This window comes from Oreochromis niloticus, linkage group LG3 (genome assembly GCF_001858045.2).
Source record: "Oreochromis niloticus isolate F11D_XX linkage group LG3, O_niloticus_UMD_NMBU, whole genome shotgun sequence".
Classification (NCBI taxonomy): domain Eukaryota; kingdom Metazoa; phylum Chordata; class Actinopteri; order Cichliformes; family Cichlidae; genus Oreochromis; species Oreochromis niloticus.
The window spans coordinates 43,798,488-43,825,307 of record NC_031967.2 but is presented as its reverse complement, the minus strand read 5'-3'; the positions used below and the strand labels follow the sequence as shown (position 1 = coordinate 43,825,307).

At 44.0% G+C, this 26,820-nt stretch overlaps 2 protein-coding genes across 2 annotated transcripts; both read left to right on the top strand.

Moving 5' to 3' along the window:
- The first annotated feature begins 2,599 nt into the window (after nt 1-2,599).
- Nucleotides 2,600-3,790, top strand: LOC112845610 (uncharacterized). Its single transcript, XM_025905030.1, has 3 exons — nt 2,600-3,315; nt 3,419-3,535; nt 3,635-3,790. Exons 1-3 carry the CDS (start codon nt 2,611-2,613, stop codon nt 3,788-3,790), a joined length of 978 nt encoding a protein of 325 aa, XP_025760815.1. The 5' UTR covers nt 2,600-2,610.
- LOC112845608 (uncharacterized) lies at nt 3,750-8,187 on the top strand. Its single transcript, XM_025905028.1, is given in 2 exon segments — nt 3,750-7,497; nt 7,499-8,187. Coding segments are annotated over 2 exon segments (3,936 nt in total). The 5' UTR covers nt 3,750-3,976; the 3' UTR covers nt 7,914-8,187.
- The last annotated feature ends 18,633 nt before the right edge of the window (nt 8,188-26,820 follow it).

The window sequence follows — 26,820 nt, the reverse complement described above, 5'->3', positions numbered from 1 at the left end:
ATTGGGAGGTTTTAACAACTTGGTGCCGTGACCCGGATCTTTGGTGTGCTGAGGAGGGGCAGATTTGGCCTGTGGTGAGATCGTGGGGCGAGGCGAACAGAGGACCGGTCCAAACAGAAAGGTAAGCACAGCCTGTTGTATTATAAATACCAAATGTGCATATTGGGCTTTCCAAATCAATCTGTTCGCTGAGTTACACGTATTTTCACATTAAATTTGTCAGTGTCTGGTTTTTGGCGCAAGATACTAACAACATAAGTTGAGGCTGAATTCCAGTGTGTTAAATGAACTGCTTCTAGCAAGATACTAATAACATACTACGTTGAGTCTAGTTGCAGCTGAACTGCTTCTAGCAAGATACTAATAACATACTACGTTGAGTCTAGTTGCAGTCCACTTTACCTTCCACATTTAACTTTGTCTAAGACTGGCTTCTGTAGCAATAATACATTAGAATCTCTTTTGGAGATGCGGCCATAAGTCCAGTACATTGAATAGAGGTTTTGAAGTTGGTTTATGGTGTCGGTTGAGCCCTCGTTGATGCGGCCATAAAATTAGTATAAAATTAAGGTTAAGCAGATGCTGGCTTACGGTGCAGTTGAGCGCCAGTAACGCATTCCGTAGGTTTTGGTTTATGATGCGGCCGTGTTCTGGTGATGCGGCCATAAGTCCAGCATGAGTGGTTGCTGGTTTCAGCACATTGAATAGAGGTTTGACGGTGGTTTATGGTGCGGTTGTGCCTCGAGGGATGCGGTCATAAAATTTGTATGAAATAAAGGTAAAGCAGACGCTGGTTTATGGTGCGGTTGTGCCTTGGGGACGTGTGCATCACTTCTGTTTTATGATGCGATTGTGCCCCGTTGATGCGGCCATAAGTGCAGTGAAAGGGGTACCTGGTGTATGGTGCGGTTGTGCTTCAGAATAGTTCTAACAGTTGAGCTCAGAGGTTTCTGTGTAAGTTTCCGCTGGTGAAAACGCGCTCTGTGTGTGTGAGGCGCGCTCTGGGTGCTGTTCTGTGTGTGAGGCGCGCTCTGGGTGCTGTTCTGTGTGTGAGGCGCACTCTGGGTGTGTTTCTGTGTGAAGCGTGAACACAGTGACAGTGACGGTTGATGTGTGAATAGGAGGACATTAGTGCGAAGAAAATGCTTTAAGATCAAAGGTTGACGCCTAGTGTACCTGTGGAAATTAAGTTTGTTCATGGTGTGGCAACCCCCCTGTCTGTGGACGCACAGGCCGGTCCAGCGTCGTCTGGGTGCCGAGGTGGTGACTTGGGAACTGAGGACTCCCGCATAGCTACAGAATAACACTGGAACGTCCGTGCAATCACGGGTTCACATTTATTCTGGAATAGAACAAGAAAATGCTTTCACATCTAAGGTTGAGTTCTATCATAGGTGAAATATAAAAAGGTTGAATTCCTCGTTTCAGTGGTTGAAATTGTTGTGTGCGTGTCCCCTGACGAGTGTGAAATTAAATAAAGAGGGAATTTGGAGCCACATAGAGATAGACGGGCATAATTGGGTGTATTACTCTGTGGTGTAATCATTAAAAAAAAAAAAAAGGAGAGAGAGTGTAAGAAGTGTGTGGCGGTGTGAAGATGTCGGGTCTTAAATCTGACATAGAAAAAGGAGAAATGCAGGGTGAGTGGAAAACTTTTGACAAGCAGAGAGAGGAGTTCCTGAGGGCGCTGAGGGTCATGCGACCCGGGAATGCGTCCGAGAAAAAATCAGAGGTTGCAGCGGTGGCAACAAAGATCAAAGAGTTGTGTGATAAAGAAGGAGTGAGAGGAGATTTATGAGGTTCATTGGCAAAAGTGCTTCTGGGAGTAGCACAGAAGCGGCAGGAGAAAGAGCAGGAGATTAGTGAAGAGATAGAGGAGGCCTCAGCTTGGGGAAGGCGGAGGCTAAGAAAACAGTTGCAGGAAGTGCAGGAGGAGAGAGCCCGCGTAACAAGGTGGGCAGTGACATGTCAGGGGGTGGAGCATTGGATGAGGGAGCGAAAGGAGGAGCCTGATGAGCTGATGCTGCCGGCTTCCCCGGTGAAGTCATCGCTCACTAGCTCCCCTCCTCCCTATCAGGCCCCCGCCCCCCTCTATCCTGTGCTGAGAGTAGAGCAGGGCTGTCTCTCTGGTGGGGATGGCCAAGTGTTAGAGGTTACAGGAGGCTATGTAGATTGTGAAATATCTAAAGAGCCCAAACGGCCAACTCCTACACCGAAAAGTGGAATATTAAAGCAAAATTCTACTTTTGTCGGTGAGGAGGGAGCCTGTGGCGGAGCACCAGCCCCGCCCATGAAACAGTCACCTCAGCAGGAAGAGAGTGAAGAAGATAGGGCTGTGCAGCTGGTTGAAACAGTTATATCGACTTTAGAGCAACGATATCAAATTTCTGATGATGAGTTCGGGGGTGGAGTAGTTGTTGCACCACAGGTAGGGAAAGGTGAGGTGTGCGGCCCTTATGAGGACGCATACGAGGGATTGTGGGTGGATGTGGGAAGCAGAGACCTGAAGCAGGGCCAGAGCTAGGAGGGGCCTTTCACAATAGGGTAGCTAGAGAAAAAGCAGAAAGAGTCAGAATAGTCAGGCCCAAACCTGGAAACATACCACACCCCATGGAGCGTCGGAGTCAGGAAGATAAGGACAATCTTGAGTTAGCTGGTGAGTTCCCCCTGGTGGTGACCGCTGGGGGTCAAATGAAATACAAGCCATACGGAGTGGGAGATGTTAATGCATTGATAGAATTATTACCTCCTATTACAGACGGAGGTGCGGGGTGGCTGAGAGAGTTTGATAGAGCAACAACAGGTGTTCAATTGGCTCTGGGAGATTTCAGAGCTGTGGTTGCCAGATGTGTCAAAGGCACAGCTCTGGATGACATAGAGAAGATAGCAGGCACAGCATTGATGGTTGATAGCACCCCATTTTGTCGTGTTGTGAATGTAATATCAGATGCATTACGTGAAAAATATCCCACTCCAAATGCTGCTAAGATTTTGAAGCTGCTGTGGAAGCCTGATCAAACTCCAAGGGAGTACATTGAACAGGCTAAAGCTACGTGGGCCCTTAGAACAGGCCAGCATCCTGGTAGAGAAGGGATGCAACAATTGTGGTTCAGAGAAGCTGTGTTAAAAGGTGTGCCCGAGCAGGTCAGAGTGGCCATGTTGGATAACCCCGACATGGAGGGGGCGGAGTCTCACGTGCGGGAGAAACATCTGGTGCATCGCCTGCAGAAAGCTCATGATGAGGTTATGGCTAAAGATGAGGACACAGATAAAATGAAAGAGCAATTGTTGAAATTACAGCTGGGTGAAGCGAGGGTGAGGGCAAATGATAAAAAAAGGGAAGATAAAACAGTGAAAGCCATGGTGGCTCAAGGTTACCAACAAATGGGTACAGATTTAGATCCTAATGTTTTTCCAGCCGACACACAGGGACCTGCACAGGGACCAAATTGGGGTGGCCGTGGGGTCGGTAGAGGAAATTGGGGTTCACGTGGTTGTCAACGGGGAGGAGGCGGCGGCATGGGCAGACAAAGGGGTGCCCATGCCGCCCCTTTGTTCCAGGCACATATCGACCCCCTCTTGGCGCAGAGGGGGTCGATATGTGCCTGGAACTGTGTGTTTTAACTGTGGTCAGACTGGACATTGGGCTCGAGAGTGCCCTGACCCACCTCAACAGTACAATATGCCACGTCCAGCCATAAGGGGGCGCGGGCGTTTGTCGGCCCCAAACCCACAGATGGCCCCTCCAGGGCAGTATCCAGTGGAATACTGGCAGCAGGAACAATACTGACACACCCCACAGAGAGGCCTGGGCATAGGGGGAGGGGCAGACCCCCTGGTGCCACTGAGGGTTCAAGGACGTAACCTGCCCTTTTTAGTGGATACAGGAGCAACATACTCCACCATTCATACTGCTCCTGAAGACATCCCACTGTCAGACACCAGAATCAGTGTGATCGGCTTCTCTGGGGTACCTATGACCCTGCCAGTAACCGCCCCTTTAAAGACTGAATTAGGACGTCAGTCCTTGACACATTCATACATGGTCTCATCACAAGTTCCAGTTAATTTATTGGGCAGGGACCTGCTCATTAAGCTTGGAGCTACTGTCATGTGTGGAGCTGATGGATTAACAGTGACTTTGAAAGATGGAACGCAGCTGTCCTGTTTGCAATCAGGAATGAGGGGACAGTGGCTGTTATCAGAGGACTGTGAACGCACAGCACAGATTTACTGGGCGCGACTGACCACATCAGATGGACTTCTGGCACAGTACCAACTCTGGCGCCCCTGGATAATGTCCATGTCTGTTTATTCACCCCCGCTTGACCCCTACCACGTGACCTTGTTTTACGATCGCGAGCATACTGAGTGGTTTGAGGATCTATTTTATGAGTGTTTAGATGAGAAAGCTTGGGAGCTTAACTCTCAGGACATCTATGTTGGTTCAGCTGGAGTGGCAGCGTTTGTTGCGCTCCCTGAAGATCAAATGAGCTGGTATAGAATGGGAGATGAAGCAGTTCCCCACGTGTCGTTGGCAATACATGAGGGTCATCAAGCAAAAGATTTAGGCCCAATGGTGAGAGCAGCCATAAGGGCCACAGATTGGCAGCAAACACAACTCACTGATGTCTCATACTCACCCAGTTGTAAAATGTATCGGATTTCTGTGACGGCCACTGATCAGAGTGTTTTAGAACACAAACATCTAAAGCGAACACATGGCAGGGAGAAATCAGATCATGAGGAAGCTGTTAAAGGCCTAGCTGAACTCCCTGACACTTTGTGGTCTAAAGGTCCCACTGATGTGGGTTTAACATATTGTTCGCCCGTCACGTTTGAGTTAAAAGATAACACCCCTATTTGGCGTTCACAATACAGACACAGTCCAGAGGCAGAAAATGGCATTGCAGAAACAATTTCAGGGCTTCTGCAGGTGGGTGTGCTGGAGCCGTCTTCCTCTGCATGGAACACTCCAATCCTCCCAGTTGAAAAATCAGGCACGGGCAAATATCGCATGGCACATGACCTTAGGGCAATAAATGCTGTCCTTAAGACACCAACAGTACCCGTACCAAATCCCTACACAGCTTTGACTAATTTATCTCCAGACCAGCGGTGGTTCACATGCATAGATTTGGCAAATGCTTTCTTTTGTCTCCCTCTGCATCCATCTTTGAGAGATATTTTTTCATTTACTTACAGGGGCCAGCAGCTGCGTTACACTCGGTTGCCTCAGGGTTTTGCCCTTTCGCCTGGGATTTTTAATCAGGTACTTAAAAATGCTCTTTCTCAATGTGTATTGCCTGAAGGATGCACACTGATCCAGTATGTGGACGATTTGCTGATTGCTGCTACAACAGCTGATGCTTGTTTTCAAGCGACGATGACCGTGCTTCGTCAGCTGGCCAAAACAGGTTTTAAAGTAAGTAGAGACAAACTTCAACTTGTCAGAACTGAAGTTACATTTTTAGGTCGTGGGGTGGCGATGCAGACGGTGGGCATGTTGGCATCCCAGAGGGAAACAATCATGTCACACCCCCAGCCATGTACTGTTAAAGAAATGTTGTCATTTCTTGGACTTACGGGTTACAGTAGACACTACATTCCTGACTATGTGGGCAAAACCAAACCTTTGCGGGATTTGGTGAAAGAACATGGTATGAGAGACCTCACAGCTAATCTGAACTGGACCACTGAAGCTGAAATGCGGTTCATTGAACTAAAACAGGCCCTGTCTCGTGCAGCAGATTTGGCAATCCCCGATTATAACTCTGATTTCTTTGTTGATGTTTCTGAAACAAATGGAGTGGTGAATGGAGTTTTGTTTCAGAAAAAAGGGGGAAGGAGACGAGTGCTGATGTATATCAGCATTAGCCTGGATAATATGGAAAAGCGACACCCCACGTGCACACAGCATGCGGCGGGGGTAGCAAAAATAATTCAGAAAGTGGCACACGTAGTGAAAGGACACCCACTGAAAGTGCTAACCACACACAGTGTGGTGGCCTATGTGAACTCACAGGTATTCACAATGACCCCACTGAGACAACAGAGACTGACTAAGATTCTGGAGTCTCCAAATTTGACCTTCACACATGAAGGGATCAACATGGCAGACCAGATGGGAGGGGGGACACCTCATGACTGTGCACAAATAGTAGAGGTTGAGGAGAAAGTAAGGTCAGATCTGAGAGCAGAACCGGTGAATGAGGCAGATGATTATTTCACAGACGGGTGTTGTTTTAGGGATCCGAGTGAAGGATTGAAAACAGGTTATGCAGTGGTGAAAGGAGTCGGAAATCAGCTGCATGTGGAGAAATCAGGAACATTGGAAGGACCTCAATCAGCGCAAAGAGCAGAGCTTATTGCAGTGATAGAAGCTCTGAGACTAGGGAAAGGAAAAAGAGTTAACATTTACACAGACTCAGCATATGTGTTTGGAGCAGCACATGTGGAACTGGGGCAATGGAGGAGGGCTGGATTTAGAACAGCCTCAAATAAACCGATTAAACACCAGGAGGAGATGAGACAGCTGGAGGACGCTCTGAAGGAACCTCTGGAGGTGGCCATCATAAAGTGTAAAGGGCACGACGATTCCAACACTTGGGTGGCAAAAGGAAACAGAGCAGCAGACGAGGAAGCAAAACGGGTGGCAGGTTATCAGGAAGGAAAACAAATGTTAAGTATGGGAATGGAATGGGGAAACCTGCCAGCCCAACAACGAGAGGACATCGAAAAGGGGCAAAAAGGAGCCTTGCCTGAGGAAAAGGCGGTGTGGCGAGAGAGAGGGGCCGTACAATCAGAAGGATTGTGGAGAGGGCCCGACGGGCGGCCAGTACTCACAGCAGAAATGGCCCAGGAGAAAATTAAAGAAGCTCATGGGCTAGGACATGTAGGAGTAGCCCAAATGGAGAGGGACTTGTGTCATTGGTGGCATCCCTACATGAAAAACATGGTAAGGGAACACGTGAGAACATGCCTGATTTGTGGACAATATAATCCAAAGCCCACCGTGAAACCAGAAATGGGTAAGTTTCCTTTGCCAGAAAGACCAGGTCAGGAAATTGTGATTGATTACACTGACATGATAACTACAGTCCGAGGGTTTAGATATCTGTTGGTGTGTGTGGATGCTTTGACCGGCTGGCCAGAGGCGTGGCCAACACGTAGAGAAGACAGTAAAACGGTGATCAAATGTCTGGTGAATCATTATGTCCCCTGGCATGGATTTCCAGAGAAGGTAAGATCAGATAATGGCACTCACTTTAAAAATCGAGATCTCGCTGAGGTAGAATGTATGTTGGGGTTGCAACATAGATATGGCACAGTTTACCACCCACAATCCCAGGGAAAAGTGGAGAGAATGAATAAAAATCTTAAAAATAAAGTGGCAAAAATATGTGCACAGACAAACATGAATTGGGTTGATGCTCTTCCCATAGCACTTATGAGTGTGAGGTGCTCCGTTAATCAGAGCACCGGATTTACTCCATATGCTGCTGACAGGGAGACAGTTTCCCGGCCCTGCAGCAGGTGTAAGAGAATTAAGAGAGGAGGTAAATGTGTCTGAACATCTGAAACAGTTTAAAGCACTAAAAGCTCTTGTCTCTAGTTTCACTACGCAGGTGGGAGACCCGACCGGAAAGGAGGTGACCACGCCGGAGGTGAAGTGGGTGTGGCTGAAGGTGTATAAGCGAAAGTGGGATGAGCCGAGGTGGACGGGACCTTTCGAGGTGACCACTCGAACCTCTCATGCGGTCCAGCTGAAAGGCAAAGGCGACACTTGGTATCACTGGAGCCAGTGTGCGGCAGCAGAGGAGCCTAGGCGGTCGGAGAGGCTCTTGGCGAAAAAGGGGGACACGCCCGTGACCCCAAAAAACACAGATCTTAGTAAAGAAGGGGCAGAATAATCCCCAGATCTGTGCAACGACCAAAGGGTAGTCTACCCCGGAGGTTGAAGAAAGAAGTCGAGAATCACCCGACTGGAAGATATTGATAGTTGCAGTAATAATAAAATTAAAAGTGCCTTAGACAGAAGCTCTAGTCTAGAAGCTATTAGGTATTACTGAAATGGGGGTGGGAAAGTCTAATGCGAAAATAAAGCTTTGGGAGAACTGGGGAGTGATGGGAGTGTTAACTATAATCATTATTGGTGTGGTAACTATTATTTTTCTGTTATGTGAATTGCCCAACTTCAGAACTCATCCAACACCTCTTCCTTTAGCGGACCCTGAGGTGACCAGACCTGAGCGCGATGTAGGTGAGAGATCGGATCCTTGCTTGTTACATTTTGGAGGCATAGAGGTGGATTACGTTAGAGGATCCACAACAGTCTTCACTTTTGATCTTTGTTCCGTGATAAAGTGTGGGGATGATAGTGCTAGTTGGCGTGGGTATGAAGTTTGGATATGTCATGACCTGCAACTAACTGGTGCTTGTCTTGTAGGCCATCCCACTGCCTTGGGGCGTTACCCGTGTCCGGTGTGGGATATGGTGACAGCCTACACAGCCCCAGGGTGGGACTCACCGGGCAGATGGGAAGGGTTTGCAATTCAGCGTGATTTTAGTAACAGTCAAAATCCAATTACAATGTCTATTGGTGGGTGGCGGGTTACACCTCAGCACTACAGGAAAGCCGATAAAGTATTTTATTTACTATTAGGCGTAGATGTTTCAGGGAGAGACCCGATGGGCGTGATAAAGATAAATTTTAAAGATCCACCCGGTAATGTATCCAGCATCGACACCGCACCTGTGAGAGCCCCCCCTTCCGACTCTAAGGTAACGAAAGTGGACTATACAAAATGGAAACCCCGACAGCTGATGTCTTGTGCCACAGGGTATGTGGACAGCAACCTGTGGTTGGATTGGCTGATTGCAAATGCAAAAGAGCAAAATGTGTCTGATTGTGTGGCATGTGCTACGGCACGCCCACATTTATTTACTGAACCAGCACCTCTGTATCCAGAGGACCAGTGGGGTTTTGATTGCATGCTCCGACTCACTCGGAGAGCAGTATCTTCAGGAAAATGTGCTCCATTGTCTGTTTTGTTTCCCCCCATAGATAATAATACCGTCCCCGGACCGTTTACACCTCGTAAGGCTAATTACACTTGTTTTAATTTTACAGCAGGCGACCCTGGGGAGCAGGAGTATAACGCTGGAGAGATCCCGGCTGACTGGTGTACGGTGACGTATCCAGGAAGAGGGAATGCCTCGCGTGCGGGCGCCACAAACGTTGGGACCTGGGCTCGAGCTGGTTTGTACTATTATTGTGGAGGTGGGAGTCTGCATGTGGGAATACCAAGAGAAGCGTTTGGTGTTTGTGCCATGGTCAGATTAGGAGCGCCTCTGCTGATAATAGGGGAGAAGGTTAAACCCGTGGCGATGGATGGTAATGGGCGACTCACGATTAGGCGCAGACGTCAGGTGTTGTCTAAAAGATCTTCTTGGTCGTTTGATCTAACTGCTAATTCACCCACGTATATAGATTCTATCGGTGTTCCGCGCGGCGTCCCTAATGAGTATAAATTAGTAGATCAGATAGCAGCCGGTTTTGAAAACATCCCAGTGATTTCTGCCTTTTTTCCCATCACCCCCAACAAAAACGTGGATAGAATTAATTATGTGCATTATAACGTTCTCCGGCTGGCAAACTTGACGCGCGATGCGATTGAGGGGTTAGCAGAGCAATTAGGTCCCACCTCCCTAATGGCAGTGCAGAACCGGATGGCGTTGGACATGGTTCTGGCTGAAAAAGGGGGGGTCTGTGCGATGTTCGGACAAATGTGCTGCACTTTTATTCCTAATAACACCGCTCCAGATGGCTCGATAACCAAGGCCCTGGAGGGGCTGCGAACTCTGGCCCATAATATGCATGAACACTCAGGTATTGAGAACCCGCTGGAGGAATGGATGACTTCTGTTTTTGGGCAATGGAAAGGTTTTGTTATGTCAATTATGGTCTCACTGTCTGTTTTCACTGCAGTCCTAACAACATGTGGTTGTTGTTTCATCCTTTGCCTCAGAGCACTTGCAATTCGTCTCATTGACAGGGCCATAGCCTCAGGGCCGGAGGGCCCGGGGGTCATGATGCCTCTGTTGAGAGATGGGCCTGAGGATCAGGGAGACGTGGACCTTGCGACCCTGGAGTGCGTGTTGTAAGTGATCTCTTTGAGAAAAGAGATCAAAGGGGGAATTGTGAGATCATTAGTGAAACATATGTTATTTTATGCCTGTAGTCAAGGTAGTTGAATTATGTTAACAGTTGTAGGACATATATTATCCTTTAGTCTAGATTGTGTGCTGTGTACGTAGGTTAGTTCATATTATACTTTTGGGTTAAAAGAACATAATCATTTTGTAGTTCATTAGATAAGTGTGCGTCACTCTGTATCCTTGATCTGCTGTGAATGTCTTACACTGTTTTCTTGACATGCTTTACTGCTGAATCATAAAAAGAAAGGTTGTATGCAGGAGACTTTGTGTCTAGGACAGGGGAGATAGACCACATTCCATACCCCCACCTTCTTTAGAGCAGAAAGACAGGGAGCCAAGGTCAGGAGCCAGTCTCGCTAAGAATTAGAAAACATGTGAAGATGTAGTTTTTATGACTAGGTGGGGGTCGCCAGAAGCTATAAGAGGCTGTGAAATCTGCCACCATTTTGAGACATGCTGTGACCCTCTGCAAGCATCTCTCCCGTCCGGACGTTCTTATGCTCTTAAGTGTTGAATTGTATGGAAATAAAATATTGTTGATTGAGCATTTATACACCGAGTATTGTCCTTCCTTCAGCCCAAAGATTAAAAGAATTGGGAGATTTTAACACCAGCTTGGATAAGTCATCTCTTTCTCGCCTCCAAGCTATACAAAACGCAGCAGCCAGACAACTAACTCGCTCTAGCCAGCGAGCTCACATCACTCCTATTTTATGTTCTTTACATTGGCTCCCAATAGATTTTAGAATTCGTTTTAAAATTATTGTTTTAAAGTACAGAACACTAAATGGCCAAGCCCCAGATTATTTATCCAAGCTTCTCACAAAATACACTACTGCTCGCCGTCTCCGCTCACAGACTCAGAGTTTGTTGGTTGCTCCCCGAACACGACTGAAGACGAAAGGGTACAGAGCCTTTCAGTCTGTGGCACCAAGGCTGTGGAACGGTCTACCTCTAAAACTACGTTTGGTTGACTCTGTGGAATCCTTTAAAAAGCAGTTAAAAACTTTACTGTTTAAACAAGCTTTCTGTTGACCAATGCTTTTTACATTTTTACATTTTTAATTTACATTTAAACTCTATATTGTGTATTGTGCATTTTGCTATTTATCGTAATGTTTATTTTAATCTTTGTGTACAGCGCTTTGTGACTGCCTGTCTATGAAAAGCGCTTAACCCTTTAAAGCTGGTCGGAGCGGGCACGCTCCATTGTGCATAACTATTTTTAAATCCCGGTAGCACTGCAACCACGTAAGCTAGCGCAATAATTTTTTTTTGCATATGAAACCGGAGGAGTTGTACTTACATTTTATGCCATCAGCTTGTCCTAGGTCATGGTTTCCTTCCACATATAGCTTTGTAAAAACTGCATAAAAAACACTTGCAGCAACAAAAACATAATATTCCAGAAACAGGTGATAGGTTCGTAGCTTGAACCCATTCGCTGGAACGTTGAAGGCAATGTAATTACACAGCAAAAGCATTGAACACCAAGTAGGCAAAGTTCGTACTCATGCATGAGGGAGACCGGACCGGAGCCAGATGTCGTTCCACCCACTTGGCCTCCGTCGGACTCTCAGCCAGGTTCCCCATAGCACTCCTTTTATTGTGGGTACATGAATATGCATAGGTTCATTAACATATGACATCTTACATAGGTATGCATGTGAACAAAGAATACCCTGTGTGTGTGTGTGTGTGTGTGTGTGTGTGTGTGTGTGTGTGTGAAATGTGACTCCCCAAAGCTGGTGCCAGGAGTCTAGCGGTCCATCTAAACAAAAGGCTCTTAGACTCAAACAGATATACGTGTGTTTGCTATACCATATATCAGCAGGAGAAGATACGACCTCTCCTAGGAGACGTGTGATCTATACCAGAACACTCTGAGGAGGAGTGAACGCACTCCCCTCTTCATGCTACACAGAGTTGTTACAGATCTCCTAGGATGAGACATTCTTTCAGTCTACAAATGATTATATACTTCTAAGCATATATGAGTAAATATTTCTAAGCATAAATGGCAATAAACAATAGAAATCTAACAACAGGCTTTGCCGATCCGATCAGCTGTTCGTAACACTTCCTACGTCCAGAAGCGCGAACTATCGCATGTCCGCCGTGACCTGCCCGAAACCGGAAGTGACGTCATTTTGCGGAAATGTAGTTTTTTACCATCAGGGGCTTATGAGCCTATACTTGTGTTTTTAAAAGTTATGTTTGACTTTATGACTTTCTGTGACTTTCTGCCAGACGTTTCTGGCATGCTTAGGACTCATATTGCACTGCTGGAAATAGTTTATTTTGATGCATATGCTGTTTTTTTTGCAAATTTGCATTATAATATTTATTTTCATTTTTCCTGCAGTATATGAAAATTGGTGTATTTCCAAAATAAAACTATGAAGACACTTAAAATAAATTTCCTGTGGTGGGAAACTAGTTTGTGCAACTTTTTTGTGAACGGGACTTACATGGCCGTTCACTTCCTCTCTCTTCAATCGCCAGCTTCCCAAGCAGCGAATGCTCTCCTCGACGGCTTGCTCCAGCCTCTGAATGTCTCTTTCCATTCCGGCGAGGGTGAGCTATCCCACTTCTGACACCAATGTGGCGAGCTCAGACAAGGAGGAGACAGAGGTGTCGTTTGGTCTTGCAAACGACGCAAGTTAGCCAGGGAGCACAGCCATTTATGAGCATTCAACAGAAACACAACAACAACAAAAAGGCGCTCTCTCCACCCAGAAACACACAGTCGGAGAGAGAGAGCATCACCTGTAACCATGGCCACAAAACGCCTCCGCCTGGAACAACAGAACATAGCTGTCCAACCCCAAACAGCCCTGACCCGCTACAACATATAACATACAACTTTTACTTCGACATACCAGGTCATAGTAGAATTTCTGTAAATAAAACATATAAAGGCAGATATTAAGCAATTTCTTTATTTTAAAAAAGATATTACATAACAGTTAGCATAAAGTTTCAGCGTGTGTGTGTGTATAAAATCTTACTCACGAACTTTGAGCCTGTTGCGAGGAAACTGACCACTGTTATAAAACAAATAAAAATGCAATAAAAATTCAAATGAACATCAGCAGTGTTGCTTTGCTGTCTTTACACTTTAAGAGGAGAGAAGAGCTCATGGGGTGTAGTAAGATCCACTATGATACTACAGGGGGCATGAAACCATTTTTGCTAATAGGGCATGTGAATTAACCTGAGTGAGTGAAATGTAGGAGAAAATTTGGAAATACAAGGAATAAAAGACTTTGGGAACTTGAATAGATGTAAACTGTTCACTACAGTAAATGATCTGCATCATCTCTTTGATGTTGCTGTTCCCAATCTCTGTTGTGCAGATGCTGTTCATGTGTTGTCTTTACTGTAATGATGAAAGTTAGTGCTGAATTTTCATTTAAAATGTTTTCTGTCCATTGAATCTGTTTGTACATTAAGACTTAAACCTTTCAGTCAAAAGCATACATGTCACATCATTTCGAAGCCTTTGGTCTTTTTTTATTGCAGACCAAAGACAAAGGGTAAATATAGAAAAGACGAAAATTTGGAATTTGATCAAGAATTTTCAGAACATGGGGCCTTTTCCTCTTATTGGACAGGACAGTGCTGACAGCAAACAGGAGGAGAGAGTGAGGGGGAAAGGCACACAACAAATAGTCCAGAATCAAACCCAGTCCTACTGTAGCCTTTATTATATACCTCCTCAACCAGGTGAATTATAGAAGCTCTGTCTCCTGTTCTGTTTGAAGACTGGTTACATGAAATCCAAAACAAGCCTGACAGCAGCCCACAAGGGGAGAAATATAAGTCTGAAAAAATGGTGAAACTGAATGACCTTCTTGCCATTCAGTTTCAGAAATGAGGGAATCCACATGGCAAGTTTTCATCCAAGGTGCAATCTAGAAATTCATCAAGAACAAGAACATTCCCTGATCTTAACTGTGTTCTAGCTCCAACGCTACCACAATATAGTCTGGTACAAACTGCCATAAATAGGTCTTTCAGACAGTGGAACGAAAGTGAAGAGACTTACATGAATTTGGTAATTTTCTAATTCAGTTCAAAGAAGTTAACATTAGTAGTCTTCACGAACTTCCAATATATAATTGATTTGTAACTCCTGTTGAGCATTTTTACATAATTTGTTATGGGTGCATGATTTAACCCTCTGGGGTCAAAAGTATATTTGGCTGTTTTTGACGACTTTTGATCTTACCTTTATAATTCACCTTTAAAAAATCTGTTTACCTTGCCCTGTTTGGGGTCTTTTTTTCAGCACAATTCACATATCTGATTTTAGTTCTTTTTTCATTTTAACATATTGTATTTGTTAGGATTCTTTGGTCTGTTTCCCAGCATCTCTTTTTTGGATTTTTCAATGTTGATACTTTCCTGGTCTTTGAGAAATGGGTTCTTGATTTATTTCAGGGTTCATGTATTTAAATATAGTCACTTGTATTTCCTTGTGCTTCTTAGTTCAATCATTTGTATTTCTACTTTTTAGTTGCTGTTTATGTAATCGGTTCCCTTGCATTTCCTGTTGTCTTGGTCTCGTCTTTGTGTTCTCCCCAGCCCATCATGTTGCTCTCTCTCTCTCTTGCTCCCTCTCCCAACTTTGTCTCTCTCTCTCGTGTGCTTCTGGCATCAAGTTTGTGTGTCTTCGTCTCGGTCTCTGTTTCTTGCGTTATTGTGAGAGTTGTTTTCAGTGTGCATCAGCTTCTGTTTCACTTCTCCTTGTCATTAAGTGGATTCAGTCCAGCTGTGTCCACATGTATCTTTACTTCCACTGATCACCCCCTGTGTATACATGGTGTCAGTCTCTGTTTGTCTCTCGTCAGAGCATCTATTATGTTCCTTGTTATGCACCTGCCAAGTTTCTGTCCCCGGTGTCCATAATATTTCCATGTTCTGTGCTCCAGTTTCCCTAGTGTTATTTCCACCATAATTTCCCATTTTTGCTTTTTATGATTTTTGAGTTCATTTGTATTTGTTCCATTGGATAAATAAAAGGCTCGCTTTCTGTTTGTCTGCCTCCATGTCTGTATTTGGGTTGTCATCGCACACATACTCAAACAGCATTAGCAAAATGGGCATCAAATCATTGTGAGTAGGAAAATGTTTTCACGACAAATGTAAAATTAAGAAAAATGTAACAAACAACAAGCTTATACATCACCATTTACATTAAAATGCAACAATGCCTCAGGTGGTTTTTGTACAACTATTCACAAAATGATCAGATGTCACATTGAGATGCCACACAGATTATTTGTGCTATTGCAAAAATTGTTCTTGTCCACCACATGAAAGAGGTTACATTACAATCCTGACACCTTCAGGGTGCATCACTCCTCCTGTTGTCTAAACAGCCAGCAACTTGACATTTAGTGGTCGTGTAATGGTGGATAACAGGTGTTATTCTAAGGAGGGAAACCCTCAAATAAAACAGACAGAGCAGTGGAACAGCCAAGGGAATAGAATGATATTAAAACTGTACCACTAAAATATAACTTATTATGCAAAAACAGTGAAAAATTTAAAAGCAATTAAGACAACCCTGGCCAGGGAGACCACACAATAAAAATCAATAAAACATAAACATTAAAAGTCCAGTGGCGGCCGCCACGGCGTAAAAGTCACTAAAAGTCAAAATCCAGCCAATCGGAGCGGGCAGGGAAAAACCTGGCGGCGTCTTCACCATCCTGTCAGTCTCTCTGCTCAGAGGTGCTGGAAAGAGAGGGGCAGCGACGGTTACTGTTCTTTCCAGTGGCTTGGTTTATTGCAGTACGATAAGTCGCGAGACTTACCCCGGATGGGCAGAGCTCCTAAATCTGCCCACCGCTTTTCTGTAGCACGCCAGCACTATGGTCTCGCCGTGGGAGGTAGGGCGCTGTCCCGCTGCCAACTAATCCCCCACCGTAGCATCCTCTGGCCTCCAGCTATTCCCGCAGGAGCACCGCTCCCTCTGCCTCTCCGCTCGCTAGCCATCGTATGCCCTCGCCACGTACTTCACACCAACCTGCACCAATGCCATCGTGCTGCATCTCCAAGCACTCTCTCTAAATCACCACCGGCTCTCACCCCTCAGGTGTGTCAAATTAGTAAACAGGAAAGGGCGGAGTCTCTCCAGGACAAATTAACAGATATAACCAAAACATGCAATGCAAAAAATAAATAAAAACACTCCACACTGAAACACAGCAAACATGCAAAGCTAAAAAACTTCAAAACAAAATCTGTCCTTCCCTGGATGACATCCCCCCACACTGAAATATTAGCAGTCCCTGCTAATGCTCCATCTCCCTATAACGCTCTGGTGGAATCCCACGCGTGGTCCTAGTGGAACGTCTAAGGGACATACCCGAGTCACTCTGCTGAGGTGACACACAGTCAGTCGGGGGTAAAAACCCATAAAACACTGGCACTGGGAAATCCGAAGTGTCTGTGGTGGGCTCCTCTGTAGGAGGAGTAAAGTCTGTTTGAGCAGCAATGCACACTTTCAGGGCATTCCTGTGTAAAGTTTGGATATTACCCCCCTTTTCTGGTTTGACCTTATACACTAAGCCCGTATATCCCACCTGTTCCAACACCACATACGGCTCAGCAGACCACAAAGAACACAGTTTTCCTTTACCCTGTCTGTTTCGGTTGCGTACCCAGACTCTCTCCCCGGTCAACAGTGGGAGGGTGCAACCTCTCTTCTCATACTGGCTTTTGTGTTGGGAGGCAGCACTATACACCCTCTGCCCAGCCAAACGGTAAGCTAGGGAGATTTTCTGCTGATGGGAATGCACCCACTCACTTACATCCTGCCACGCCTGCTGGGGGGCCGCCGTATGCCCTCGCCACGTACTGCACACCAACCTGCACCAATGCCATCCTGCTGCGTCTCCAAGCACTCTCTCTAAATCACCACCGGCTCTCACCTCTCAGGTGTGTCAAATTATTAACAGGAAAGCGCGGAGTCTCTCCAGGAAAAATTAACAGATATAACCAAAACATGCAATACAAAAAATAAATAAAAACACTTGACATTGAAACACAGCAAAACACAGAAAATCCAATTTTTAAAGTTTCTTCCTTCACTAAATGTGAGGATAGTATTTAGGATAAATCATTGCAAAAAATGTTTAAGTCTGATTACAGACTAAAAAGACAGAGAAAAACAACAACACAATGCACACAGGACGAGACACTTTCAAAATAAAACGAAGTAGAACACAATGAGACTGAGACTAAGACACTGGGAAAAAAACAGACACAGGCCGGGGAGGCAAAACACAAATCAGACAAACAACTGGAGATGCTGAAGACAGAACACAGACTGGTCACAAAAAGGGGAACAGACATTAAAATTGATCCACAACCAAAAACTAAAAAATCTAAAGTCAGATGCTCTATTTCTAGACAACTTTTAGGGCAATCCAATATATTCTGCCTATTTTTTTCATTAAGGTCAGCCCTCTGGACAACAATGGCAAAAGAGAAATGTTATGGAAAAAACTAACAAAACACAGACTCCCTCTGGCAGCAAAGATGTTACTGTCCACTGACTGTATAAAACATGGACGACCTGACAGCTTCCCAAAAATTAAGCCAAAACGTATTATTGTGTTTCAGATATTCAGGTTAAAAACAGTCTTATTCTTAATGAGGTATTGTTCATAAAGTTACATGTGCAGTACTCTATACCGCTTACATCCGTTGAGAAAAACTACATAAACTATTAATATATCTTGTACAATACAGCAGTTCAAACACTGTTGATAAAACCTTTATACGTTTGTCTGTTTTCCTCCAGGTGACCATGATGCAGCAAAATTACTGAAGCAGAACAGAAAGTGAAAGACGTGCTGAATCCTGCTTCCGGGTCCAAAGTACTGTGCGTTTAATAGGGCTATTGGGCTTTTAACATATTTTAATGATTTGTATCTTGTCCTATTTCATCTCAACAAGCCCCTAAAAACAGTCAGTGATCATTGTCGGCCTGTCTCGGTTTTTATTACTGCTAATAATTTTAAAGCTCTGTCCTCCACTCTCCCCACCTTCACCCAGTACATCACCTGCCACACCAGAAACAATAAAACATTGGACTTATTGTATGCTAACACCAAGGAGGCATACAGCTCATAACCTCTCCCTCCCCTGGGGGGCTCAGATCACAACCTGGTTCATTCTCCAGCCTGTATATCAACCTCTAGTACACAGAGAACCAGTTGTGAAACACACAGTTAGGAAATGGTCGGCAGAGACTGAAGAGGCCCTGAGGGACTGTTTCCGTTCTACTGTGTGGGACAACCTCTGCAGCCCTTTGGAGGATGACCTCAACAGCATCACAGACTGTATTACAGATTACATGAACTTAGCTTAACTGTGTGGACAACACCGTACCCATCATAAAGGTACAGTGTTTTTCTAATAACAAGCCATGGATAAATCCTGAAAATAAGGCTCTCCACAAGGAGAAGAGAAGAGAGTCTTTAGATCTGAAAACAAACAGGAGCTGAGAGTTGTCCAGAAGAAGCTGAAATGGAAGATAAGGCAAAGGAAGGAAAACTACAGGAGGAAGATGGAAGAGCAGCTGCAACAGGATACCATCAGAGGGGTTTGGAACAGCCTGAAGACAATCTCAGGACAAAAACCAACCCCCCAGGCTGCAGGAGACTTGGGGTGGGTGAATGACCTAAATAAATATTTTAATAGGTTTGATCAACCACCCACCCTTCCCCCAACATTGTCCCCCCTGCTGCAATCTCCCTCATCTTCAGGGCCTGTCTGTCTTTTATCTCAGGACTTCACACCTCTCAGCTCCCAGGTATCACACCGACCCCCAGCTTCTGTGGACTCCAACTTACACCCCCCTCCCCCAAAATCCACTCTTTCTATCTCAGCACTTCAAGTTAGGAACGAGCTTCGTAAGATCAAGGTGAGGGAGGCTCCAGGTCCAGATGGCATCAGCTCCAGGCTCCTGAGATGCTGCGCAGATGAACTGCGTGGCATCCTAGGATATCTGTTCAACCTGAGCCTGTCACTGGGGAAAGTACCACAGCTGTGGAAGACCTCCTGCGTGGTACCGGTACCAAAGACCTCCCATCCCAAGGACCTCAGCAGCTACAGGCCGGTAGCCCTGACATCACATCTGATGAAGACCCTCGAGAGGTTGGTTCTAAACCATCTGCGCCCCCTGGTGAGGTCTTCATTGGATCTGCTGCAGTTTGCTTACCAGCCTGGTATCGGGGTGGAGGATGCCATCATCTACCTCCTGCACCGAGCTTTGACTCACCTGGAGAAGCCTGGAAGCACTGTGAGGATCGTGTTCTTTGATTTCTCCAGTGCTTTCAACACCATCTAGCCACAACTTCTGAGGGACAAGCTGGAGCTATCAGGAGTGGACCACCACGTGTCCCAGTGGATACTGGACTACCTCACAGAACACCCACAGTATGTGAGGACACAGGGCTGCGTCTCTGATACGCTGGTCTACAGTACGGGGGCAGGGATAGCTCAGTAGGTAGAGTGGTTTCCCCATGATCGGAAGGTCGGGGGTTCGACTCCACTGAACGGCTACCCTGAGGTACCCCTGAGCAAGGTACCATCCCTACACACTGCTCCCCGGGCGCTGCATTGGTGGCTGCCCACTGCTTCACTGGGGTGAATGGGTTAAATGCAGAGGAGTAATTTCCCTACATGGACTAACACATACACATTATTATATTATTACAGGGAACTGTGCTGGCACCGTTCCTCTTTACCCTCTACACTGCAGAATTCTCCATCAACTCCCCATGCTGCCACCTACAGAAGTTCTCTGACGACTCTGCCATAGTCGGCCTCATCACAGGTGAGGACTTTTAGGTTTAATGTATGTGTTGTAGGTTGCCATTTAAAAAGCTTGCATGCTTCTGTTTGCTCTCTATGGAACCCACGCATATGAGTATGTGCACAACCTTCATAAGGGGAACAAGCAACCTTAAGAAAAACAGACTCTACTGTTACGTTCTTAGTCTAGGCGAGTATTGAACGCAACAAGAATTTGGCCCACTCACTCACCACCCAAGCAAGAACACAAACAGCAATATCTTTTAAAATGCTAAGCAGCCATTTATTTTCTTCAGCAGTGAGCAGTGCCAAAAAAATAACCAGTATTTCTCAAAAAACAAAAAACCACCACTTTCCCTTCACCATGACTTAACTTATTAAACACTTGTTCAAACGTAAGTTCCCTTCCACCACTCATTTCACTCACTTGCATACTTCCTACAACTAAGGAGTACATGCTCAACCGTCTCCATATCAGTGCACCCATCACACAACCCATTTGTTTTTTTTTTCCTATCCTTAAAAGAGTACCATTTAAAAAGCAGTGGCCCGTTCGTATTCTACTGATAACAACCTCCTCTTGTCTCTTTAATCCGCTACTCCTCTTAGCTTCTATTGTGTATTGCACCCTATATAAATGTCTCCCTTTTGTTTCATTATCCCATGCCATTTGCCAGAAGTTCCTACTTTCTGTCCAAACTACACTTTTCCCTTCAGATTTTGACAATGGTATCTGTACATCTATGTCGACTCTTTTAACAGCTGCTTTGGCCAACCTATCTGCGCTTTCATTACCCAAAATACCCACATGAGCCGGAGTCCACATTATTACTACATGTTTATTTTGGTCAGACAGTCTATGATGAACAAAAAGAATGTCATACAGAATTTGCTGAGGGGGCCAGGTGGCTGTCATCTGGTAGTTAAATACTGGAGGTGATCAACCAATTATCCAATCCAAGGACAGGAAGAGACTCCACCCAACTACTCAGCAGGCACGCCCACGTCCACCTCCTAAGAGAAAAGGGGAAAAAACCCAAAGCCATCCTCTGGTGGGAGGAGTCACACATAACACAAACACTGACAACATTGGATCATAACACTACTCAATGAAGGAAGCCACCTGGCAGGATAAGATAATGACAACATCCTGGGAGGGCTGCACTCACATTGTATAATCACACTTGCACAACACACTTTGTAACCATATATAGTAATTTGTCTTAGTTAATACAGCAACAAGCTTTATGAATATTCATGTGTGCAAACAATAAAAACAACCTGCAGGGGGAAAGCAAGTTGAATTGGGTTGGAGAAAACTGCTTCCCTCTCGTGAGTGAAAACTTGAGCTCTGTGTGACTTTGTTCCTGAATGAGTTTCTGTTTATCCAGCAGTATCAGGGGTAAAACTCTGACAAGGACGACTCTGAGTACAGATAGTGGACTCTGGACTTTGTGGACTGGTGCCAGCAGAACCACCTGCTGATCAACACCGGGAAAACCAAGGAGTTGGTGGTGGACTTCCGGAGACGCAGACCCACTACACTGACACCAGTGAACATCCAGGGAGTGGACACTGAGATAGTGGACTCTTATAGGTCAGGTGTTCTTATAGGAACACCTGGGTGTTCACCTGAATAATAAACTGGACTGGAGCCACAACACTGATGCTCTGTACAGGAAGGGTCAGAGCAGACTCTACCTGCTGAGGCGGTTGAGGTCATTTGGAGTCCAGGGAGTGCTTTTAAAGACCTTCTATGACTCTGTGGTGGCATCCGTCATTTTTTACAGTGTTGTATGTTGGAGCAGCAGTTTATCGACAGCTGAGAGGAAGAGGTTGGATAAACTCATCAGGAAGGCCAGCTCTGTTCTGGGATGCACCCTGGACCCAGTGCAGGTGGTGGGAGACAGAAGGACTCTGGCCAAAATAACATCTCTGATGGACAGAGTCTCCCACCCCATGCATGTAAATGTTGCTGAACTGCAGAGCTCCTTCAGTGACAGACTGCTGCATCCTAGATGCATGAAGGAGTGTTTCCGCAGGTCCTTCCTCCCTGCAGCTGTCAGACTGTACAATCAAAACTGCTCCCAACAATCACAGATGTTTACATCAGTGCTGCAACAACTTCTACTGTTATAACTGCACATTACTTTTTCTCTGCTTATATATACACTAACTTATTGGAAGTTACATGTCTACTTTTTAATGCAAAGGTACAATACACAATCTGCACTTTTCTAATTATTCTAAATATTCTTAACTATTAAAACATCTGTCAGTATCCTGCTCTGTTTGCACACTATCTGTACACTCATTTTATCAACTGTACTGTACTCTGCTCTGGTAACTATTGTCCATGATGTAAATATGTAAAAATTGTGTTTTCTGTTCTGTGTCCTGTTCTTTTTGTATATGTGGGGGGGTTTTTTATGCTGATACAACCTAATTTCCCTTTGTGGGACAATTAAAGGATTATTCTATTCTATTCTATTCTATTCTTCTTTTAAAACCTTAAGATGGAACTACAGCCCAGCCCATGCAGCAGTATATTAATGACTAAGCTCATATGTGGATGGATTATCTCAGTTGTTCTCCTGACTGAAGTTTGGTCCGTGTACAGCATCCTGCCATGCAATTACATTTGTTCCCAACCATCGGGAACCCTCACGTTAGCTTTTATCGAGTGGAAAAAAAGTTTGTTCATTCCCCACCTTCACTGTGCTAATGTTATGCTAACATAGCTGTGTCACTAGCGAACATGTGGCACATCATTATATACCAGCTAGTCCAACTTCAGTAGCCCTACAAACGTCAGTGCTGTTTAGTTTTCTGTATTCAGTTATGTTGGAAGTGATAGCAGAGCTGTACATTTAATTTTTTTCAGAAATCTCTCAGTCAGAACATGGTATATTATATTTAGATGGAAGCTAGCAAGCTAACGCCCTGCTAACTTCTAACTCCATTAAAATGAATTAATTTTGTTTCATGGATGCCTGGATTTTAAACTTAATCGTTACACCTGGTAAAGCAGCAACACTGATCATTTTATTAAAGATGAAGGAATTTAGACAGTTTTTCAACTCTAATGCTGCAGTGATCGTTTGACTTTGGGACCTGCAGCAGAGATTGGGCCCGGATATGGCTAATGACGTCAGACTTAAAGACCGGATAGCCCAAATTTTTATAATATACATGCATTAAGTCCATAGGAACTACATAAATTGCAAAAAATGCAATAAGCTACAAAAAAATTTAAAAATAGTTTTTGTTTCTTTTAGATTTATTTCTAGTTAGAGAAATTTTAGTGAGTTGAGTGTCTTCATAGTTTTATTTTTGAGAAATAAATATTATAATGCAAATCCAAAATAACCTTACCTCTTTACCTCTATATTTCACCTTTAAAACTGTTTATCTTGACTTTTTTGGGATCATTATTTTCAGCATAACCTCAAATATCTGAAATTTGAGTTATTTTTTCATTTTGGCATACTATATTAGCAAAATTGATCTAAATTCAGACAAAGAATTCAAAATCCGAGTAGAAATAGTTATATTTTTTCCTGTAAAACCCACAAACATGTTTAACAAATCATTTTCATAACTTGAAATGCAAATAGAAATTGTACATTTCTAAAAATTATGCACATGTTTTGCAAACAACAAAGTTATATGGTACCATTTACCTCAAAATGCAGCCAAGGCCTCAGGCGTTTTTTATATAACCATTTAAATCTATTTACAGAACAATCAGGTCTTCTGCATAAAATAAGAAGGCACACAAATTATTTGTGCCAGTCCAAAAAAATAGTTTGTGTTCAGTATAAGACAGAGGAGAACACCACAGGCCTAAACCCTGCAGGTCTGACAAAAGGAGGTGTATCAGTCTTGTTTTCCATGTGGGAACAGCGTTTACACTGGAATCTGCCTTTGGTGGCTTTTTTGGAGCAAATGTGACATTCAGCAGTATAACTGACACACAAAACAAAACAATAACTACACAATACACTAATTATAGCCTCCAAACACACTAAACTTCACTAATGTCTCACATATGAAAACTCTCTCTCTCTCTTTCTTTCGGTCGCCCGCTTTCCGTCGTGGGTGTCACTACTAAATCTTCCCCTCTTCCTAAACAACCAAGTGCCACATGTTGCCATATCATTTTTTTTTTTTTTTGGCTGACATGGTAAACTTTAACCCCAATAGGGAAGGGAAGGGGTGTTTTTTCTTTTTCCTTTTTCACTCGCAAGCGGAGAGTGTTTGCTATCGCTGTCCGTAGAAAATGCCGTTTTTACCGCTCTTCCAGCTGTAAACACCACTGTTTTGTTCAGAAAAAAACATTGTGTGTATTTTTTATCATAACTCTGGTTTTACGTGGCCCATCGATACAATTCGAAAAAACTGGTATATAGTTTGAAGTCCGCACTTTCGACCCAAGTTGAAATGGAGACTCAGAGTCGCTGCATCTTTTAGCACTGCCGTCTCAAATTGGTCATGTGATTTTGACTCGCCGGCGCGTCCGTCGACCCCAGAGGGTTAAAAACACCAGTATGGACTTATAAGGCCCCGAAGGTAAAAAGCAACTACATTTTCCGCGAAAATGACATCACTTCCAGTTTCGGGCAGGTAATGGCGGACATGCGATAGTTCGCGCTGACATCTATTCCATGTAGGAAGTGTTACGAACAGCTTATCAGATCTGCAAAGCATGTTTCTGGAATAATATGTTTTTGTTGCTTCAAGTGCTTTTTATGCAATTTTTGCAAAGCTATATGTGGAAGGAAACCGTGACCTAGGACAAGCTGATGGCATAAGATGTAAGTACAACTCCTCTGGTTTCATATGCAAAAAACATTATTGCTCAGCTTATGTAGTTCCAGTACTACAGGGGTTTAAAAATAGTTACGCAAAACAGAGCGTGCCCGCTCCAAACGGTCTTAAAGGGTCAATGAATCGATATTGCATTATTCAAGCTAAAATCGATTTGAATTGGAAAACCGATTTTTTTAAACCCAACTCTACTTCAGAGGTGACTGAGTGAATCAGGTCTTTATGGTCAAACACGCAAATCCCCAAGTACTTGTGACTGTCCTCTAGGTCTTGTGGGATTAAAGAAATTATTTTACTGCTACTGTTCATAACCATCATCTTTATCGTTGCATTAATCATCATTTCATCAAAGCATTTATTGAAGCTGTTGGCATTATGTTACAATTTGTATTACAGGTGCAGCCATAATCATTGTATACACATATTGCATTTCTGTGCTTATTAAAGAGTTGAAGCTCAGTCAATTAATTAAAGGTTATAAGCTTTGTTTGGCACGATGTCCAGACAATCTATTGTGTAAGTGACTTGGAGCTATAGAAGGTAAAACCGCAAACACGCTTACAAAACACATATATACCACTTATAACCTAGAAACAGGCCTGAGCAAAGGCCTGAATGTCTTCAGCAACATGTTGCACTCGAGTTTGCCTAGTAAAAGGTGACAGAAGAAGAGGACAAGTCCATGGGGACCTCAAAGGCCTGAGATCATCACCATATTTGGAAGAAAATGCTAGAGAGGGGAACTTCTGTGTCTGCATCTATCTCTTAAAATTGCTCATTGTCTATAAAACATGCAAATGATGTTCTTAAGAAGCAAATTATGTTCTTGTACAATGCCTGAAGGGGCGTTAACCAACCCTGACGTTATAAAAACAATCTGAAGTGTATTTTTGGGCGGAGATCTACAGCTGATGTTGCAGGGTACATCTCCCCACGCGTGTGTTTCATTAAAATCATTGTTTGACCAACTCTTCGGAACCATGGTTGTTTTGTTCTCATCCTCAATATTCTGAACACGTGACAGTCTGCAATATAACCTTTTGGTATTGTGATCCTCAAGGTTCTGACTACTTTCCCTTTCTTTGTTATCATCAGACTACACTTCTCTAGCAAAATGACATTCCAATGTCATTGCTGTATATCCTGGTGGTGTGGATAAGTGAATCGATGTCTCGTTCATGCTTGGCATGCATCATATGTCATATATAGCTTCTGCTTAAAAAACCCCCACAGTGAAGCATTATCGTCATCCACATAATTGCAGTTAAACTACGTTTTGGTTGCACCACATTTAAAACGGTGTACAGAGAGTTGAGCGTATCTGAGATCTGAGCAAGAGCAAATGCAAACAACTGAGCGAGAAGGGCTGTTATTGTGTGTGTATATGGATAATAGCAAACACTGAAATACATTTCTTGCATGCAGAAATGAAATTTGTTCGCTCAAATTAAACTTTTCTACGATCAAAATAATTTTCTCCCCAAAATGCAACATTTGCGCTTGCAATTTGTTATTACGTGTGCTCAGAATAGAGGCACAGATGAAGTATGTCCCTCATAGAGCAAACCTGGGATTAAGATGAGATATAATAGTACAAATGATAAAATTTAGTGTGCCTGTTTATTTCAGGTTATTGTAAACAACTATATTAACTGCTAACATGTTAATATCCTTACTTTGCGGAATGTGTAAGAAACATTTTTTTGCTTGTTTAAGGGATTAGCTTTTCCACTTGCTTTATTGAGATTGCTTCATTGTAATTTGAGAATCACACAAATATCTAATAGGATAACAATGATAGCATGAAGTTGTGACATTTAAAATCCAAAAAATTGAGGGCCAAAAGCCACTGTGACACCATTGTTGTGCTCTATCAGTCATCTGTATTATGTGAAAATGGTCTGTAAAGACAGCATGTTTCCTAGCAGAGTT